Raw genomic sequence first — 20919 nt, forward strand, 5'->3', positions numbered from 1 at the left:
ATGCAGAAAAAGAGAGACGATTATATATCAAAGAATGCTGATTGTTTGCTGTGCAATTGTTGCACAGCGATAAGTCTGAACGACTCATCTGCCTGCAGCTCTGAAGCTTGCAGCTGGACACAGGGGTCTGCTGAGCAGAGGGTCCATAGTGAAGAGAGGTAAGTTAATGAGCACTTGTTTAGGAGATTAGCATGAAATTCACCTGAACTTTGTTAAATAGGAAGGCGGCAGTAATTTACAGTTGTAATCGTCATCTAAAATGCTGCATGTAATATCCATGAAATAACACTTTGCAGCTCAAATGGTCCACTGACTAGTTGACGAATGACGTATGGAATGAAATTAATCAAATTATACTGGTGCACCGCATTGGAGTGTGGTTTTCATTTTCATTTTAAACCGTATTGTATTGATCCTTTTGAACACCCACAGTATTTTCCAGCAACTCTAACTGACTGTTGACATAAGGAAGAGTTTCTTCCAACAATTCCACCAATAAAAAAAAAATGTAAAAAAATTAATAAAAGTACATGGTCAGTTGTGGTGGGAAACATGGCTCCATCATAAGAATGAAGAGTGAAGTTTTTCTTCTCACATTTGATTTGAATTATTTTTAGTGGCCTGAAGATGTAAACATATCCAGCAATTCACAAGAATGTTGATTTCCTATTCTTTTAAATGGGTTCTCCGGCAATTCAGTACAGCACGTCCATGAAGTTGGGGAAGTCACTAAAGACAGATTTAAACAATTGATGAAAAGGAATAAAATCAAATAATACAACTTGAAAACATCTTTTGCATAATTTCTTTCTCTTGTATCTCCCTGCATGTGCGCGCCTTTGCAAAGAAGTCATGCATGCACACATGACAAAAGCTCATATTCCTCGGGTCACACAGGACAACCTGAAATCCTTGTAAGACCGGGGACGAATAAAGTGTAATCAGTTTGAACTCCCACTGCATAAGCCATCCCTTAAACAGCGCCCCTCTGGCAGACCTCCATCCATCTCACCGAGCTTAAAATCCACCAGACCTGACGAACGCTTTCAACGTGATGACGTAACACGCCACGTCCGCTATCGTTTCAGCCTCTTATTGGAGGAAATGCACTCCGCGTGCTTCGTGGCAGAGCCAATCAGAGCGCAGCGCTGCTGTGTACACTGATTGCAAACACGGAAACACAGTGAACGCAGCAGGGCGTCTGTGTTGTTGTGTTACATCTTTATTTGCATGCGTTTCAACCGCCCGTGTTAAAGGCATACATTGCACATAAAAGACAAAACCGAGTCGTGTATTAGACTTTTCTTCTGTTTGACTATGGAGTCAATGCAGCTTCTGTCATGGGCCTGCATCGTGTTCACAGTCGGGATGTTCTCGACTGGACTGTAAGTTGAATTACTTATACTTTAATGCCATGCCGTATTGCAGTTGTTCATTGTCCTCTAACTGTATTGGTTGGTAAGAAACAACAGCGCAGTGTTCTCTTTCTTTTTGGTTACCTTGTTTGTTTGTTTGTTTGTGTGTGTGCGCGCGCTTCTAGGACCGACCTGAAGAAGATGAGAGAATCCAAAAGTGCTGACAATATCCAGTTTCTCCCTTTCCTCACCACATGTCTTAAGTGAGTATGATAGAGAGAGAGAGAGAGAGAGAGAGAGAGAGAGAGAGAGAGAGAGAGAGAGAGAGAGAGAGAAATTCTTTGCTAAGATCAGTTCAGTATCATTATTGTCCTTCTTCTTCTCTGGTGTTTATTGGCGGTTGTAAAATCCAGCTCATTGTTGTCCTGCTCCGCTCATCACTTCTGATGCTCATCCCGTTTCCATAGTAACCTGGGCTGGTTGTACTATGGGATGCTGAAGCCAGATCAGACGATAGTTCTGGTCAACGTTATCGGAGCTCTACTCCAGATCCTCTACATCATCGTTTACCTCCACTACACTAAACAGAAGGTTAGTGAGGGAGTGTAGACCGGGGCCACTCAGGTGTGCACGCTGGTGTCTCCTTACCTCTGTGTGTGTCTCTCTGTGTATGTGTGTGTGTGTGTTTTGGTTTCAGAAACTAGTGATGTCACAGACCCTAGTAGCAGTGACGGTGCTGACCTGCGGTTGTTTCTACTTCACCACGGTTGTTCCTGAGGGAGACACTCGGCTCAGCCAGCTCGGCCTCACCTGCAGCGTGGTCACCGTCAGCATGTACCTGTCCCCGCTCACCGACCTGGTACACGCTCACATGCATTACGGAGAAACACTGCATGCAAGCAACAAAGATGGGAGATAAAAGACATATACTCCGTCCAGACATATCTGCTAATCAGTGGTGGAAAGTGACAAAAGGATATGTACAAAATACTAAATCACAAATGCTCAATAAATAGCTTTCCACATGCCAATGGTTAAATTCACAAGATGCCTGCCAGTATATACGATGAATAGAATTACTCCACACATAATGCCTTTCCCATAAAACACATCACTCTGGAATGGGCCATGCTGCATCATGAGTACTTTTAGTTTGGTTCATAAAGTATATTTTGATGCTAATATGTTTTTACTTTAGTCAAATATAGACCAGTACTTTTAATTATAACACAGTATTTCTACTGTGGTTTTGCTCCTAGTGGTTTTGCTACTTTGACTGAATTACTTCCTCCACCAATGTTGCGAAATGCACATTACGTTAGTAACATAGTAAAACGTTTGGATGACTTTGAACAAGCCTTTGAAGTCATTTATAAAGCTAAAATGCAATTAAACAAAACTATTAAGTTTAATTACAAGTCAATCGTACTTCACCGTATTAGTTAAAACACTGATATACATCAAACTGATGTTTATGGCATGGTAATGAAGAAAGATAGTCCTTGATTTCATTCTAAATGATCCCTAATTAGTTTCATATTGAATCTGACAAAATATTTAAGTTAATTTAAACATATTACATTTGTATCACCCAGTACTGGCAAGCGGTAGTGAGTAGTGGGAAAATATGTGGCACGTAATTTCACATGTAAAAATTACAGACCCGCCTAGAAAATTTTTTGCAAATTTTGCCAAAGTTTTTTGGCAGACGGTCATTTCCAAACACTAAATGTGTTGTGAAAGCTGTTCTCTACATGTATCAAAGTTTATATAAACTTCACTGTTTTAACTTCAACACACTAAGCTGTAAACAGCACATTCAGTCATTTTTTGTCTGACCATATGCTGAACTTCTGCAAAGACAGCAGGCAGCATCTGTTCAGGTCAGTCAACTCTGCACGTGCAGCTATTTACCAGTGAAGGAATACATCCCCTGTTCTCTCTCTTTCTTTTTGTCTCTTTGCATCATCTTGCCTCTCTGTCTACTATCCTGTTTTTCTCTTTCCCTCCATCTGCCTCACAGCCCTGAACAACCCTCAGTCTGTTTCCTGCGTTTCTTTTCCCTCGTCGGTGTCTTCCTGTTATTCTCGGTCTGTTTGTAACTCATCCCCTCGGTTAACTTATGTTTTCTCCTCACATGTTCCATCTCATGTTGACTCTGATTAGTAAAAGATGCAAGACTCATTTAAATATGGGGATTATGGCACACTTTTGCCGTGAGAGAAAAGGTTGTGTAAATAATAAGAAAAATGACAAACTTTTGTCTCAGCTAGTTGCTTACCTTTACAGTGGGCTGTTTTGTTGCTGAGCGCAATGGGAGAGAAACCAGAACAATGAAGTTGTTAAAACTCTCTCCGTGGGGATGTGGGGTACTGCGGAGTCTGTGGAAATGCAGTTTGTTCTTCAATGCAAGTGACACCTTTCACATTGCACATACTCATATGATTCATTATAAATATATAAACTTCATAGTTTTTTGCAACTGCTGAAACACAAATTCTGCAACTTCTGAAAACTCGACTTAAACTATTCTAAAAGTGATATTTTTGCATTATGTGTACTTGCCAACTGCACAATTATGTGTTAAGTACAACTTATGTCTAGAGTCTTTGGCATTTTCATGTGGAGCATGCTGTGAATACAGACGGGGTCAAAACAACACGTGTTGTTCTCAATGCTCATATAATCAAACCCAATTACTTTCTCCATGTCGCTCTCCAAACTTGTCTTCTATGGTTGCGCACACCAAAGAGCGATCCTCTAATTTCTAATTTATCCAATTGCTTACAGGTGTTTCCACAGGTGCAGGTGATTGATAGTTGAGTGTGGTATTTAAGTGACTCATTTAACACACGCAGGCTTTTATTTTTGAATGGAGTGTCACATCTAATGATGTGTAGTCATGTGCAAAAAGTCTTTTAGAATTTCTGTAGAGCAGACAAATGTCCTTTTGGTTGTTGTACCTAGTCAATACATAAGAATAGATGATACATTTCATTAAATGTTCTACAAGCAGCAGTTTCTGTGTCTTAGTATTTTCCAAACCCTTTAAGTTTAGCTTAACGTAGCTTTAAAGTCTGTTAACTGATTGGTGCGGTCTTTCTCTCCTCCCTTGTAGGTACAGATTGTGCGTAGTGGGGATGTGAAGCGTTTGTCCTTCTCTCTGACCGTCGCCACCTTCTTCACTTCAACCTCCTGGGTCCTGTACGGCCTCCAGCTAAACGACTACTTTATTGTGGTGAGATGACGTGACTGCACCGACGTATCCTCGCTGTAAACGTAGCTTTCAACATTTGTTTAAACATTTGTTTCTAATTTGAATTGTCCATTAACCTTAATTGTTCTTCCTGTTTGTGTTCCTTCCAGGTTCCAAACTCGCCTGGCATCTTCACCAGCCTCGTCAGGTTATATCTGTTTTGGAGATTTGGGTCTGTCAATCAAAGCTCACCGGCATATAAGTCTATGCAGATATGACTGCAGCAAAGCTTTCCCATCACTTGTGTTTTTAATTCATAGAGACACAGATGAAGTGGAGACGTCTCATTGTTACTTTGGGGAGATGCATATGGAAGCGCATTTCCGTCAGTAAAAGAGAAAATTAGGTACGAAGTCATAACTACGAGACAGAAAGTCAATATTATGAGATAGTAAGTGTTTTTTTTCTTTTTTTTTCCTCCCTGATACACTAAAGTGCGTGCGCACTCGCTATCTTGAAATTTCAACCTTCTATCTCATAATTCTGACTTTCTATATCATATTGTTTTCCTACCGTAAATAGGCTTCCATAGTATATTTGTCATATTATCTGCAGCTATTTCTCAAACCTGTCTCTCCTCTCCATGTCCGTCAAGTGCCTTCTATTAGATCCTGTTTGCCATTAAAGAAGAATGGCATGTACCGATCTACCAACATGTCAGGAGACTTGGAGTTTGTTCAAAATTCAGTGAATTGAATTGTCTCGTCCCAAACTCGTACTCGCCAAAGATTTTGTAGAGTTGTTACTTGCTGGCTGCTATTTTAATACACGTTGTGCTCTCGTATGGTACGAATGTGTGGAATAATGTAGTATATATTTTCCCTGGAAAGGCGATGATTTCAAATCCCTTTTAGAGATGTTACTAAAGCTTTTGTATCACCATGCAGACACACTATTAAGTGGTAGTAAATTATATTTGTTTTCTATGTATTTTAGGTCTGTCTTGATACATAATGTTTATGTGGTCCAAGATCTGATATTATATTCTTCTATAAATGAAACTTTTTTTATTTGGGAATTATGTATGAGATTAAATAAAATAAGAAAGGACACAGTGTTTGTTTACATAAATGAATTGGGTTCATTTCCATGGTGGCTGGTGGTCATGGGTTATTGAGTGTTGCTTGTCTCCTCCTTATTATCTGTAATAAGGACATATGTTATGCAAATGAAACAGCCGAGTGTCAGTGCTGATTTTCTCACTTCTAAAGGATGTAAATAAATTCTTACCATAACCATCAGTGACTCATATTTGCTGATTGCTTGTTAAGTTGTGAACATGGTGGACATGAAAGATAGATTTTGTTCTTGTACTGCAAAGTGAGCAAATTGCACATTCCCTTTGAAGTAGGAAGATTTGGTTTTGTTATGGTCGTAATAATGAGCTTACATGCAGATGTGTGGAGATAAGGGCTGTGTTTGTAGGTGTACATTATGGTGTGTGCATGGGTGCGTATGTGTGCGTGGCCGTGCGTGTGTGTGTTTGTGCAAGAAGAGACAAAAGCCTGTTTGATGGTGCAGCAGTGTGAATGAGCTTGTTTGTGTGACTATGTTGATACAGAGAGGGCAGTGGTGGGAAAGGCCACACTCGTGGTTCTCATCCCGTGTGTGTGAGTGTGTTACACTGGCCTCTCTTCCTGAGCTCAAAGAGCCTCCCTGACAGAGACCACAGACACAACACAGTATTGTGCTGAACTTGAGTGTTGCGTAGAAAAGAAAAAAAAACTACACTGAGAGGAATGGAGGTGGCAGATGAATGAGCTGCAGGTGAAAGAGGGAACTGGAAAGCAAAGGTGAAACTTTTGAGCCGATCCAACCAGTAGATATGTAGACTGGAAGGGTGTAGAAAACAAAAATTGGGACATGAAGTAAGAGATTCCATGGATTTACCTCGGTCTATAATGACGAAGGTTCACTTTACAAGTATTACAAAACAAAATAGGGACCGGATAGCGCAGACAAGTGACTCATCAAGTCTGCTACAGAACCCAGATACAAATTGAATATAAATGAGTCATTTATGAGGAAAGGACAAAAATAAATGAGTAAATGATGAGTCCATGGATCAGATAAGGGCGTTAGGGATGTTGTCTATTCTTCTTGTGAAAAGAGACCGACTGGAAGGACAATGCATGGAGACAGAAGGACTGGCCGGACACACCCTTCATTCCAACCTATTGGCTTTATTGTGAAGTGTTACTCTGGAAATCAAAGCATGGTCCTTCTGCTGATGTGTAGGCTATACATCTTTGTTCGACGGCATGGGGCCTATGTTGTCTACATGAGTGTGTGTGTGTGTGTGTGTATGTGTGTGGGAGGGGGTGAGGGGTGTAATCAGCTGAACAATGAGTACAACTCACAAACAGGATCTCTCTGTTTCCTGTAGTGGAGACGTCCTCCTTCAACAGCACACACAATCTGAGTATCTTTAAGGAAAACACGCTTTGTGTGTGTACACTTTATTGTCTCTCACAATCTCTCCCCAACAAACACCACGTGTGCATTGAGATGTCTATTTTTGTCATTATGGGCAAAGTCAGATCTAGGGAACATTTCCCCCAATAATTACACACAACAAAGTCTCTGCAAACATGTCGTCTGCAGCCAGACAGTGTGCATGCTCAGCAAATAAACACACAGCGTACACACAGGACACCGGGCGGTGGGGGGCAGTAAGCAGCCTGGGCATTTTCTACCATCAGTAAAAGCCCACCTGTCCCAGCTGCTGTTTTGAAGAGAAGGAGTAGAGAAGGAATGTGCTTCTCTCTTCGCTTTTTCCTGTCAGCCCCTCGGCCTTCCCAGCCGTCTGTTGCCGTCCTCGCTCTCCTGGTTTATCTCATTCTTCCCATGGTCATATCATTTCTTTATTTCTCCTTGTCGTATTTCTCTTCACCTTTCCCCACATAATATTTCTAACCTGTATCTTCTTACACCCTCTCTTTCGTAGTTAACCAATCCCCTCCTTTGCCTTTTTAAATCCTCCTTAATGACTTGGTGGTCTCGTGGTCTTGCTCCAACACTTGTGAAGCAATCAGACAGCTGACTGCCATGTTTTGTGCCCACATATCATCTGCAGTGATAATCAGGTCTGTGTCGTGAAACTGTCAGCCAGTCTAAGATTTATATCGACTTTACAAGAGCAACACACACTTTCTCACCCAAGAAAAAAAACACTTTAAGCTCTCTATAAATGCAACAAATTGATTACACATTACACATGAAATTCCAAATCCAACATTCATACTTAAGCTCTCTCTCATAGCTTATTAATGTATGTACATTTATATGCGTGCACTCTGTTTGTGAATGCAGTTGCTGCGGTAGGTATTTATGGGGAACCGTGTGCAGGGAGTAGCGAGGGGCTTTCAACACACTCAGTGTTACTAGCTCCTCCCTCTTTGATTGGAGTTCCTAATCAGCATTTTTGTCTCCTCAGGGCCTGGAGGTTGCACAGCTGAAAGGATGCATGCAGTGGAGTAGAGGTAACACACAAAGACCACCTTCCTTTTCCTTGAACACACACAATCAAACATACCAAAAAATGTGGGCTTCCAGCTCTTTAACTGTTACCAGTTGGTGCTGAAAGACCTTTGGTCTGTACGGAAATAGATTTACAGGCAGCCCTCCGGTGTGTCCTCGGGGTTATATTGTGTGGTTCAGTATGTCCTGTCTCTGTCTCTCATCCTCCTCCTTCCTCTTCTTCCTCCTCCCTCCGCTTCTGCCGCCCTTAAGAATGGGAACAGTGAGCCAAGTGATATGTGGACAGCTAGTCATTAATCTGTCAGAGGACAGCCTATGGACCAGAACACTGTCAGCGCGGATCAACATACACATGTCTCTTTGATAGAAATCATTTGTCAGGTATCTTCCTCTCAGAGACTCAATAACTGAGCTTGACACAACTGGAGCTCAAAGTTTCATTTATCTGGCTCCAAAGGTTCCAAATAAATACATTTGTATTAATCTCACAAACTTCTTATACGTCTTGGTTATGTTCTATAAATCATTTCCGATGTTCAGTGGGTGTTTACACCCACAAAGCAGGTTAAAGTTTTAAATCAAGGCAAACAGGTGGTTCAGTAGAGTTAAGGACTAAGGAGAGTTAATGCCTTTTCAGTCTAGAAATGACACATAAAGACTCACAGAGGCTTCGGTCTTGTCTGAGCATGCTTTTTCATGTTGGCATCCATCTTGAACACACACACATGCGGCAGATTGGTGTGTGTGTGTGTGTGTGTGTGTGTGTGTGTGTGTGTGTGTGTGTGTGTGTGTGTGTGTGTGTGTAAATGTGGATTGGAAGAGTTTTTTGACTGGCAACCATGTGAAGTGGATTTGGATTCAATCGCATGTGTTTGTGTGAGAACCTCTTCGGAACGTTTGACAGTTTTACAGACAGAAAAAGGGGAAGGCCATAATTGGGACTTGTAAAGTTACTCGGGGGGCCTTACATGGTGGTGGAGAAGTGTTTGTGTAGGACGTACACGTCCACCGCGATGTGCAGAGGTGCTGTGGAAAGACAGGAGACACAGCTGTTCTTGGGACTTTGGGGTCCGTGCTTGCATTAGCAAACATTTCTGCAGCTTCCTGCACTGTATGCACATTTGAAAGTGTGCTATACATATCAATGTGCATGGAACTTATTCTGCATGGCACTCAGCGATTTTGTTTCAGTCCAACACAAGAAACAAACCTTTATTGGCTATTCAAATACAGGAGATTCATCCAAGATAATAACTCAAAACCGGTTGTTTTTGCCAGTGACAGTGCATTTTGATCCATGAAAAATGACATCTGTATGTTTATGTTGAGATATATTAAATATTTGATCGACAGCATGAGTTAAATGTCTTCTACTATTTCACTATTCATGATCATTCTAAACTTGCAGGTGTTTCCTGTTATTGGCACATACTTTTTCATCACCGGACAATCAATCAACTCAAATTACGCAAATTACAAGAACAATTGCAACTCAAGAAAAAAATTCTCATGGAAAATTGGGTGGATTTTTACATCAACACGCTCGCGTGCAAACACTAAGACAAGCGGTGGCGTAACGTTTGTGGGGAGGAGTTCTGTCGCGTAAACAAGTGAACACAAGACGGAGCTGTTAATTATGCAACCAGCAGAGCCGGAGGAGGCAGAGCTAGAGAGAAAACACTGAAGTAAAGCGCGGTTTCAATGGCACATTTTGTAAGTGTGACTGTTTCTATAATGATGCTGGGACCAATGTGGTGGAAATGTAGTTTTGTTCTAAAGGGAGGTTTTCTTTCTCTTTCTATGATGTGACTTTAGTATATGGGATTTAAATCCAATGGAGACGGATGTGATTCATATGGGACTATGTGCATTTTGTCAAGGGACTGCAGATAAAAATGAGCAAACCAGCATGTGCAAATTATAATTAATGTACATTTATATGTATTGTCAATGACAAATAAATAAGTAGATGTGACTATGTTTCTGACAGAGGAAATGAACAAAGCTCAAACAATGTCGCCCCCTACAGGTAGACTTTTAGTTATGCATACTCCTGCAGCAGAGAGAACACAACATCTTTTGTTGATGGTAAAAGACCAGAAGAAATGCACAACTTTCTTGGTGTTACACAATAGCTACTGAACTCTTTCCCCTCTGCCCCGCTGTCTGGGAGACGACAATGTGTTTTACGTCCGACAAGTCCAACCAGCTCACCGACTGAACCGTCCCCTCTCTTGTCTTGAGCACACATGTAATGCCGCCCTGTGTCCCGAGGTGTGTCTTCCTTCTGTACAAAATAGGTTGGTTATACTTAAACCCCGTGGCACAAAAGATCCCCTTAACCTGTTAGGTCTGGCGCACTCGAGTGATTAAGGACACGCTTGCCCTTACATGCAGGCGTGCACCACGCACTCCATGACATTTAAACAAGGAGAGTCTGTTTTCATGAATCTCTTCGAGAGCACTGCTGTTTACAGTCAATCAAAATGTGACAACTTTATAGCACGCTCCAATTAAACCAACTGTTGGCAATGAGGAAAATAATATAGGTTTTACGACCAAGAGCCTCCTCGGAGGTTCAGATTCAACGCCTGTCAAAAATACAAAACAAGAGGACACACAAATGGAAAAGGGGATTGCTCTATGCAACTTCACAAGACATCACAGTAATTATTGGTCATGATTTACAGTTTGATTTGCAGTCATTTATTGTTTTTTCTCATGACATGATAGAAACAATCTGCCAGACAAGGCTGAATCTATTTCTGGGATGCTACAGTCTGAAGTCATTTAAACGCTGTGCTGTAACACAGGAAGAGGCGTCATCAGAGACGGTCACAGCCAGAGTTCACATACACACACATACACATCAGAAAATCATACTTTATATCAAAATACAGACGGAGCCAGTCGATTTGAAAATATTACAATATAGACAATCTCTTGCACTAAAATGATGCATTACTGGGCTCTTACATTACTTTATCAGCTTAGTCAAGTAAATGAGCTACTGTCAGTTGTCGTAGGAAAGAAATGAAGTCAAACAGAGTTCATAAGATAGACCTCTTCTCATTATACTTCATCCATCCACTTCCATCCACTTCCTTGAACGTTACATCTCATCATTAATATGTATGTGCAAATCCCTCAAAGACCACAGTTTTAAACAGGAGTAGGCCATCTGTATGTTTTCCTTTCGTCCAAATGTAAAACACTGAAATGTATTAACAAGTTATTGAGTCAAACAGCATTAGGAGAACATTATTCTTCTCTTTTGAAAACATTGAGGCAACTGTTAGCGTGTTCACCCAGCTGAAAATGCCACAAAAGTCATTTTTCAAATGCAAAACAACGACGATATAAAATACCACCTGGGACTGTTAAGACACAGAGACGCGTTATCCTGACGTGAGCCAACAGAGCTTTACAATTTTCACATTCTGTAATTCTGATTTATATTCACGTGTTTAACACTTGTTGAAGCGACACATATAAAATTAGACATACAGTACATCTGAGGTGCTTTTACAAGGTGACAGTCAGTAATCTGCATATATGTACGTTTTGAATCCTAGTTACACTTGCATGCAGTGTAAGAGAAGATCAGACTGTTTTTTTTTTTTACATTGCGAACAGATTTAATCTGTTATAAAGCGGATTTACTCACCCTGTCAACAGAATTCTGCATAGTCTAAAATCACTTCAGCCACAATGTCCATAGGAACATTACACAATTAAAAAGAAAGAAAGCAGGAAATAAATAGCCAAAAGAGAGATTTCATGTCCAGGCCAAGTGCAAATGCAAAAAGAACACGAGATGTTTATATTAAGATCTCAACAGTCTCAACAGAGGGAAAGCACAACCATATTCAGCGGTGACAGTTCACTCAAGCATCAAAGTTGTACAGGATCAAGGCAATTCATTATTGACTTACATTAAGTGGTGAATATAAACCACATTTATCCCTACTGACATAAAGTTTGAATGCTGAGTCAACTCTGCCCCATTAAGTGTCTCGCCACAATTTATTTGCTGAGATTCGTTGCACGCGTTTGGATAGTTACCCTCCGTGGTGGCGGCTCCTCGATGCTCCGATTAGCCACGAGGTCCTGCAGCTGCAGGGCTCCTCCGCCGATGAAGCAGAAGGCCGGACACACTGGAGCCGAACAGTCCATGTGTCCCACCCAAAGAATCCGCAACGAGTGGGCATCGTAGAAGGTGACGAGTCCTTTGTCACAGTCCAGGCACACTCCCAGTCGGGGTGGCAGAGGAGCAGTGTGGGGGTGAGGCAGGTTATGGCTGTTGCTGTGGGAGTGCACTCCCCCCTGGCTGTGGCTGTCCGCCTGGCTCTGAGTGTGACCATGTCCTTGAGGAAGCAGGATCTTGCCCATGCCTATTGTGAGGAAGCAGAAGGGAGGAGAGTCCTGGCCGTCCTCTGCCCCGCTGTCATGGCCACTGTCTGGGTCGCAGCTGGGGGGGAGGCAGAGGGGAGGAAAAGATTAGACCGTGCAAAAGAAGAACTAAGCAAAGGAGGAAAATGTATCTAATATTGAAAAACTTTGAATACATGGGCCTGAAGAAATATAATATATACTCTGCTATGCTAGCTGCTATTTGCACCTGTATTGAATTTGAATGTATTGAAAAATCATTGACAAGCAAGAACAAAAGAGGTTTGTCCTCTAAAAACATTCACATTGTGAGTCCTTAGTCCTGGAGCTGTGTTGGAACTCCAATATGCACGGCAAAATATGATCGTTTACAGTGTTGTCACATGAATTTTGTGTGTGAAAACAAGTCAAGGAGTTCCCTCAGGGTTCTGAGAGCTCAGCAAACAAAGAAACCGCCATAGTGTAAATGTTGTGGATTCACGCCCTTCCTTCATGGTTTGTCTTTTCCTTCTGTTACAAAATGAACCACACAGATAATCCATTAAAACCACAGAATAGGAAAGAACAGGGTTGGAAGTTTGCACCAGCCAAGTGCTGGTGGATTATGCAAGTAGCTGCTAGATTTGCTTCACTCACCCGCTTAAAACCAAATGTTATTCTATTAAGTGGCTGGTAGCTTTTGGCATCCACCAGACACTGCGGCAGATGTGCATAAGAGAGTCCTGATAGCTCAGAAAACTGCGTCACAGTCGGAGGGTTGTGAGTACAAATCCCTATGGTGTGGTTTGTGTTCTCCTTCTGTCAGTCTTTAAGGTATCACATATTGTGAAAAGCCTGGAATGAATATGCCTAATGAATCCGTCTGTTTCATAAAGACACTCAGAGATTATATATCTCAGCGCTGCACAGGAGTTTGAACCTGTGAGCAGCTGCTGCTGGAACTCACACGGATATTTTGAGAACGCTTGATTCAGCTATTAAGAGGTAAAAAATGTAATTCTTAAAATGCACACAATGTTAAAGGGTTTTGATCAGTTTTCTCAGTTTCCTATCGAGGGTTTTTATGGATTATCTCCATGGTTTACGGTTTTGAAACCCCTAATAGTCAAATGTTTTAAACTTTCAAGTGTCACTCGGAAAACTGATTTCCTTTGCTGAGAAGTTTTGATGAATTCATGCTCTGACTTTAAGAGACTGTGTTTAGTCTTATTTAAGACAGACTTTTCACAATAACACCCATGGGGATGAAACAGCCCTCTGAGGCAAAACACAAACTACACAAGAGTGCATAGAACAGTTTCTCTACCAGCAAATGTACAGACTCAGGGGATTGCTTCACGTTTGTATCCAATCACACGTGTGTTTGTGGATCAGTGCATTATATTTGTTATCATAAGAAACTAAGATATAAATCTAAAGTCTATTTTTAAGGGAGAGCGATTTAGTTACCGAGGGCTGGACATGTCCTGGGGGAGATGAAACCACTCTTGTAGCTTCGCCTCCTGTCCTACTCCCACCTGTGAAGACAGACATCTTTGATCACATCCATTTTGAGTCAGCGTGTGGAGGTGATTCCATATATACAACACATTATAATACCAATCCAACCGACCAACAAGCATCCCTCTCACCTTCACCAGGTAGGAACCCGGCTCCACAGAGCAGGCCCAGTAGTGTTTGCCTTGAGAGACAGACAAGTCGGCCACCAGTAGGTCGGACGTCAAGTGGCAAGAAGTGAGCGTGCGGTCGGCCGCCTGCAGGAGGGAGAGGCCCGGCACACTGCGAGCGTAAGTTTGGCCTCTCCCCAATGCCAGCCTGTCAGCATGCAACCCCCAGCGTGAGTCCAGGGAGAAACTCAACACTGAGGGGCCAGGAAAAGGAGGCATACCATGAAGGAAAGGAGGGGTGAAGAGGGAGAGAGATGGCAAGGAAGGTAACGAAAAGGAGTCCCGAGGGAGGAAGGGTTAGATCCTGAAGCTGTGACAGTCAGGCGACAGCAAGTCTGATCACATAATGTGGGAGGAGAACACATAATAAAAGGCAGATCAGGAGAAAAAGTGTATTCAAGAGGAAAAGTAGGATGAAGTGGCTTTGGCAGGAGGAGGAAACGTGAGAATCAGAGGAAAGGGAACGCACATATTGTTTCAGTTAGGTTTTGAAAAGGCTTCGTAGCGTGTGATGACCCCTCCACTCCACTAGGTGTCCCTGTTCTTTGAATTTGCAGAATCTCAGCGTAATGAGCCACACCTGTGCCCGCTGTGCTTCCTGTTATGAAAGCTCACCACCTCCCTCTTCCGTTGCAGCTATTTCGTTTGTTCTATACTTTCCATACAGGCTTACATGTCTAATTACTGACTTCCATGTGTTTTTTTTAATGTTTTAAATACATGTGTGCTATTTATTTATTATACACTCGTCTGGTCTGCAGCTCTTGAGTCGGGCCGTGACAAACTAACATTAAAAGGGAACAAAGAACATAATCAATCAACAGTATATGTTTTGTGTGTAAAAGGACAGTAAGGAAAAGGTCAGGATGAAACTGAAATGCAGAAAAGAAAAAGAGTGGTGCTGAAACTAAAATAAAAAATGGGAATAGAGAATACAAAGGGATGAGAAGAAAAGTAAAATATCAAGATTAGTTACCCAATTGAAGAAATGGCAATACTGGGAAAAATATCAAAACCTAACTATTGGCAGAGTATTTTCTTTGTTACCAATGCAAACAAACCTCTTTGGAATTGAAATATATAATTGTCTTGATTCTTAATTCTTATTACCAAGCTATTTACAGTACAATTATTTGCAATAAATCTAGTGAAACTGCATTGGAAACAAGGAACGGCCTCATGTGCTTTCAAAAGAATGGAAAGATTCTGTTTTTTTTGTCGTGAGAGAAATATAAAAATAAAAAAAAGGGTTGTAAAAGAATAGACGTCCACCATATCTCACCAGGTGCTGGAGGAGTGTGGAGGTAAACTTCTTCACTGTAGTCTCCAAACCCGGCCTTGTTGCAGCCTCTCACCCTGAGCACATATACGCTGTCCATCTGCAGCCGATTTACCACGGCATTGGTTCCTCTCACTTCATCCAAACGCAACCATGCTGTTTCAGCATCAGGAGATCTGATGCCGCCCCAAGTGGCTGCAGCGCCTCCCGCTCGCCGTTGGTACTCAACGGAGAAGTGCCAAGCTGGGGCCGAGTCCTGAGGGAGGCGCCAGCACAGAAACAGCTGGTCATACGCAAGTGTCTTCTGGGTGTCAATGACTGGAGCCAGTGGGGCTGTGGAGGACACAAAGCAACACATGCAACACATGTGGCGACATTCATTTCATCATCATGAATGTGGTTTACGTCACAGAAACAAACATGCCTACCGTGTATGAACTCCAAGCTGTGGATGAGCTTGACTTCTTTGGATGCGTCGAGGTGAAAGTTCCTGAAGGAGGGATCAGCTGAGAGAGAGAAACACTGGAGGTTTTCTATGGCCTTCACAAGCCTAGAGGGGGAGAAACACACAGAAGAAAAGAGACGTCAGGAAGCAAAATCTTACCAATTCATTCCTCCAACGTTTCCGATTCATTTGAATACGCGTTACCTGCTGTGGGTGACTCTGGCAGCCTGTACGAAGCAGGGTGGATCGGTCTCCTTGAGCAGCTCCTGTGTGTAGGCCATCAGGCCAGCGTGCTCCAGCAGGCCACGCCTCTCTGAGACCTGGACAGACAGGGCATCCTCCCTCCTGCTGCGCGATCCCTCCAGGGCCAGAGCGAGAGCTCCCTGACGCTCCGATACAGCCGCTCCCAGCTCTCGGATACAGTGGGTCAGCTGGTTCAGAGCCACTGCGCTGTTCGCCTGGAGAGAGACACAGTGGGGAGAACGTGCTCAGTTTAAAAGCAATGGCAGATTAGGAATGACAAACACGGAGGCAGCGTCTTAGCTAGTGCCAACACAGAATTGTGTCATTGCACTAAAACCCCTGGCCTCTAGAGGGCCCACTAACACTGCATGTGCCTTTAGCTGCAGATACAGTAAACTGGCATGATGGGCTGCGGATGGATTCCCATTGTATTGAAGCACAATAAACAAGTAGTTTTCTCTAAACCACAGTGTGAGTTTAATCAGTGTCGGACATTTTTCTTTTTGTAAGTAACCATCAGTGCTTTCAGCTTGTTATACAAAAGGGAAGTCATTATTGTTTATGTGGACCCACTGCTAGCCACATGGGATAGTCATGACCGTTGAACCCAAATATTGCAGCACATTTCCTCACTATTTCTGGACAAAGAACATGATGAGGAAACGGGTACTTTGACAAAGCAGAGACATGATAGTTCACCTCCATCTGTTTGATGGCAGCTTCCAGTTGAGTAATCTGACTCTGTATTGTCTCCTGGTTGGACAGGACAAAGTTGACTTCCTTGATAACCTTGTCCTGCGAGACCAAAACAGAAGAGTTAACATTTCAAGGCTGCGAACATGGAGGTCTTAACACAGTTGAAACTGACTCACCTTGAGGGCCTGGTAGGCCTGTGCCATGGGCAACACTTTGTGTCCATGGTGGACCCGCCGGAGCTTACAAAGTGGGCACAGTAACCTCTGGCAGTTACGGCAATACCATTGCAGTCGCTCCTGCTCATGCTCGGTGCATGTTAGGACCTGGAGCACCAAAGAGGTGTTAAGGCACAATGACAATAGAAGAGAAGCTACTGCATACAATGAAGAAAACACACAAAAAAACAGACAAACCTTGGGCCGAAAGCTGTTGGTGGGTAGAATGTGTTCGTGCTGAGCTCGAGGGGTTCCCCAGGGGTGGTAGAGTTTGAAACACTCGTTACAGAAGTTGGATTTGCAATCAGCGCAGCCCTTGGAGGCCTCCAGAGACTGGGGAGGCTTACAGAAACCACACATGATGGCTACACTGCCCAGGCTCACTGTGTGCCTGTACCTAAAAGCAGACATATGAACAGGAAGGTGAGGGCACGGCTACAGCAATTATGCAGCAGAAAAAAAAATTGAAAGCGGGAAAGGAGGAGTCCATGAAACTCAACAAAGGGAAGATTAAGCTCATCCTAGTTTCCCCTGCTCTCTTTTTAATAGTTAGGAGTCCAACTCTGTCACGGCCTGACCTGGATCCGTCACCAGCAGCTGCCTTGTTGCTGCATCTTGCGCAATAAAACATGCAGCGTCACATTTTCCCGACCAACACAACGCGTGTCTACAGGGACTAAGCAGCTGCACTCATCAAACACAACCCCTCTGCCCATCTCACAGCGCTTTCCCCAAAGCAGCTCCTCACAGTTTCATCGTCACACTGATAAGAGAAGAGGATGATTAACATCAAGGAAAGATGTGAAGGACTTCACTTCAAACTCACTCAACATACGTTTGGTTTGAATTGGACGAGTTTGCCACAGTTGTTGTTGCATGATACAATTGAGCTGCCCTTGCAATCTGCTCTTAGCGTCAGTCTTTGATCAGGAGAAAAGGAAAGATTTATTACTAGCAAATTATTTACTGTCTCATTTACTGCCGTACTGATGAAGCCCTTCATTCATGCCTGTCTTCTTTAGGATTTCTGTTTGTGAGCTGATGATGAGAAATTACATGGGGTGAAATCCCAACACAGCACAAGATATGTTTGTGCCTGCAGTGTCAGCTCTTATTACACCTGACTGCGCTTGTGATGCTGCTACAGTATATACACAGTATAGTACACAGTATATTATAGAGTACAGTGTACAGTATCTACATACAAACCTCTCCACAATCCGCTCCAGTGTGAGGTTGCGGAGACAGTCTGTCAGGCCTTTCTCTCCGAGCTCCACGTCCTGCTGACAGGAAGGACACGGGAACAACATGGGGGGAGGGGCTGCGTCCTTCCGTCTCCGCCCTGGGTGTGTCCCACACACTGAGAGGAGGACGCAGGTGTAAAGGAGGGAAGATGAAGGAGAAGGAGACATGGGTAGAGATGTAGATGAGAAGAAGAAGAAAAAAGCAGAATTCTTAGTTGTCCCTCACATATATAAAATTAAATGCAGTGACAAAGAAAAGGTAGTTCACTTTGGAGGAAACACAATTCGCTTACACACACACACACACACACACACACACACGCGCGCGCGCAGTAAAACTACACCTCCTCGACAAACACTTACTGCTTTTTGTGCCTCCTTGAATCTCTGTCTCGGTGGCCTTTGCTCTACGTGCACTTCAATAAGTTATGAGTTGAATGCATGCAGCCCCGCATGCTCAGCAGGATACTGATGCATCAGCTGCATCGCTTATGAAACCCGGATACTAAAAGGACAGTAATGTCATACCATGCTGCCATCTTTACCAAATGATGTCACTCTAAGTTGACCCGATGCCGAGATAATGTATTTTGCTTTTTACATTCCCATCAGCTGTACCAAACACACACACACACATATAATCTCCACATCCGTTCTCCACCTGTTCTGAGGACCCGTTCCAGGCGGTCGGGAGTCCGGGGTGGAGGTCTTCGAGCCTGTCGTGGGGAGCGAGTGTTGGGAGTGGAGGCCGGCGAGTTGGGCTCTGGAGGGAGGTCTGGAGGAGGATACCCTCTTTGTACCAACACCTCCGCCGCACACAGTAGACACACACTGTGCTGACATGGCAGGAGGATGGGCTGCTTCACCATCTCATCGCACACCGGGCAATGCAGCTCCCGTTCCATGCTCTTCATGTTGGACTGGAGGGGAGAGGTTCGAGAAGAGAAGTGAGTGAGGAGACAGATTCGATAAAAGCTGAGTCACCAGAGTAAAAAAAGAATCCGCTGCTCTTTACATTCTGCAGTTCATGGGACTTGTTTTAAAAAAAAAAAAAAAAAGGGCATGAGATGTGTAGGAGTCGGGAACGAGAAGAGGCCTGTCAACCGACACTGGTTTTGTACAGCTCTTGTTTGATGTCGAGCACAGGAAGGAGGGGACGTGGGGGGGAAAATAGCTTTCCTTGGCTTCACCTTCCCCTTTGAACAATCCAGGTATACAATTAGCTAAACTCTGTCACATAGGACACCATGGTTCAGTAATGGAGTATTACACTCGTCCAAGGGTGAAAATCAAATCAATAAAATGAATATAGCTTTCAGTCGTGGCTGCTGAGACTTTGCTTTCTGTTGCTGGCTGTGGAGGCCCAGTTCCGGTGTACTAAACGCAGCATCCCGTTTCTATGACAACTACACACATCAGTTTTGCCCCATCGTCTGCGGCCCGAAAGCGTTTGAAGCTTTGCACATATTTGTGGATTATAATCGGCAAACATCCACCGCGTTATTTAATACAACGTGTGGGTATCCAATGATGATGCCGAAGATTTTTTATGGCCTTGCTTTGCATGTTTCCGCCCACAGTGCGAGAGCTTTGCCCAAAAGCAAACCCGTCTTTCATTGTATTAATGCCCCAAAAAATGCTCTGATGGAAGAAATGCATCAGAATCATTTCTTCAGCGACGCAACCTGTGAGTTCAGACGGGTCGAGAGGACATATGGCAAAATGATTGGATTGCATATGAAGGTGGAGGACAACATATAATGGTGGTATCATGTTTAAAATAAGCACACGTGGTTTGAAAAAAATTAAATAGCGTAATGAAATGAGCGTCATACTTACACTAATGCGAACCAGAGCGTCCATGATAGAGGTGAAGGTTTGTAACTCCGCTTCAGCCATAACGTTATCTCAAAGATGTCAGCGGCACTGCGATACAACACCTGTTTATTCTGGGGAAGACGGGGACAGGAGATGTCAGCCCTGCCGAGGAGAAGGCGGCCCTGGACCGTAGTTATGAACCACCACAACAGATTTGCGTTTGTGGGTTTTCTCTGCTCAGCGTGAGCTGTTATGCGCACGCGGACTCTGTGTCTGTCTCAAAGCAGCGACTCACCTCGGTGTAGGAATAGGATGGGAGGGGGGTTTGGTAAGGTCTAGTTTAAGCTATATCACAGCCGCATTGCCCAAGAAACCAGCAAAGCTGTTACATTGTAAAAAAAAAAAAAAAAAAAGAGAAAAAAGATGTTGGTATTGTTATATTACAGCATTATCATACCGAGGTTTATTTTTATTTTTATTTTTTTAACCAATATTTTACATATTTGACAACAACCTCATCCGGTCTGGTCTAGACCATGAAACAGCAGTTTGCCGAGGATTTTTTTATTTATATAAGAATTAATATGTTTTAAATTGTATCGCTTCCTTTATTGTCTGTATCGCTTTTTATTTATCAGTTTTGCAGTTAGTCAAAATGAATGTCCTGGTTGTTGTTTTCAGAGGTGCGTAAATATTTTCAATTGTTTGTGGCCCAGTTTTTCGTAGTACCGCTAGAGGGCAGTGTTGTGTAAGAAACACGTGAAGAGTCCTCTCTCAATTGTTATCCGTGTCCGGAACCTTTGATTATTGGTTGTTAGTGAAAACCGGA

General features: G+C 43.0%; 2 protein-coding genes across 2 annotated transcripts; one reads left to right on the forward strand and one right to left on the reverse strand.

Annotated features, from left to right (window-relative positions):
* The first annotated feature begins 1179 nt into the window (after positions 1-1179).
* Positions 1180-5849, forward strand: slc50a1 (solute carrier family 50 member 1). The gene is made up of 6 exons (XM_068570228.1): positions 1180-1385; positions 1541-1618; positions 1823-1946; positions 2053-2214; positions 4474-4593; positions 4722-5849. Exons 1-6 carry the CDS (start codon positions 1318-1320, stop codon positions 4827-4829), a joined length of 660 nt encoding a protein of 219 aa, XP_068426329.1. The 5' UTR covers positions 1180-1317; the 3' UTR covers positions 4830-5849.
* A 5340-nt stretch (positions 5850-11189) lies between these two features.
* Positions 11190-20427, reverse strand: trim46a (tripartite motif containing 46a). The gene is made up of 12 exons (XM_068570659.1): positions 20112-20427; positions 18934-19192; positions 18238-18388; positions 17227-17425; positions 16990-17136; positions 16817-16912; positions 16079-16332; positions 15858-15979; positions 15433-15762; positions 14115-14344; positions 13933-14000; positions 11190-12562 (listed from the first exon to the last, which is right to left on the reverse strand). The coding sequence occupies exons 1-12, from the start codon at positions 20169-20171 to the stop codon at positions 12118-12120; spliced, it is 2361 nt and encodes a 786-aa protein (XP_068426760.1). The 5' UTR covers positions 20172-20427; the 3' UTR covers positions 11190-12117.
* Positions 20428-20919: the final 492 nt, after the last annotated feature.

The sequence above is a fragment of the Clinocottus analis genome, unplaced genomic scaffold (genome assembly GCF_023055335.1).
Source record: "Clinocottus analis isolate CAN_PGR_092001 unplaced genomic scaffold, fCliAna1.0.p SCAF_9, whole genome shotgun sequence".
NCBI lineage: Eukaryota > Metazoa > Chordata > Actinopteri > Perciformes > Cottidae > Clinocottus > Clinocottus analis.

Bases quoted from the DNA above. Each gene is read 5' to 3' on its own strand.
- trim46a (XM_068570659.1), bottom strand. From the start codon at position 20,171: ATGGCTGAAGCGGAGTTACAAACCTTCACCTCTATCATGGACGCTCTG. The intron at 16,913-16,989 runs GTGAGTCAGTTT...TTGGTCTCGCAG, and splicing joins AGGCCTACCAGGCCCTCAAG to GACAAGGTTATCAAGGAAGT. The intron at 14,345-15,432 runs GTGAGATATGGT...CTGGCCCCTCAG, and splicing joins CCACACTCCTCCAGCACCTG to TGTTGAGTTTCTCCCTGGAC.
- slc50a1 (XM_068570228.1), top strand. From the start codon at position 1,318: ATGGAGTCAATGCAGCTTCTGTCATGGGCCTGCATCGTGTTCACAGTC. The intron at 1,386-1,540 runs GTAAGTTGAATT...GCGCGCTTCTAG, and splicing joins GGGATGTTCTCGACTGGACT to GACCGACCTGAAGAAGATGA. The intron at 1,947-2,052 runs GTTAGTGAGGGA...TTTTGGTTTCAG, and splicing joins TCCACTACACTAAACAGAAG to AAACTAGTGATGTCACAGAC.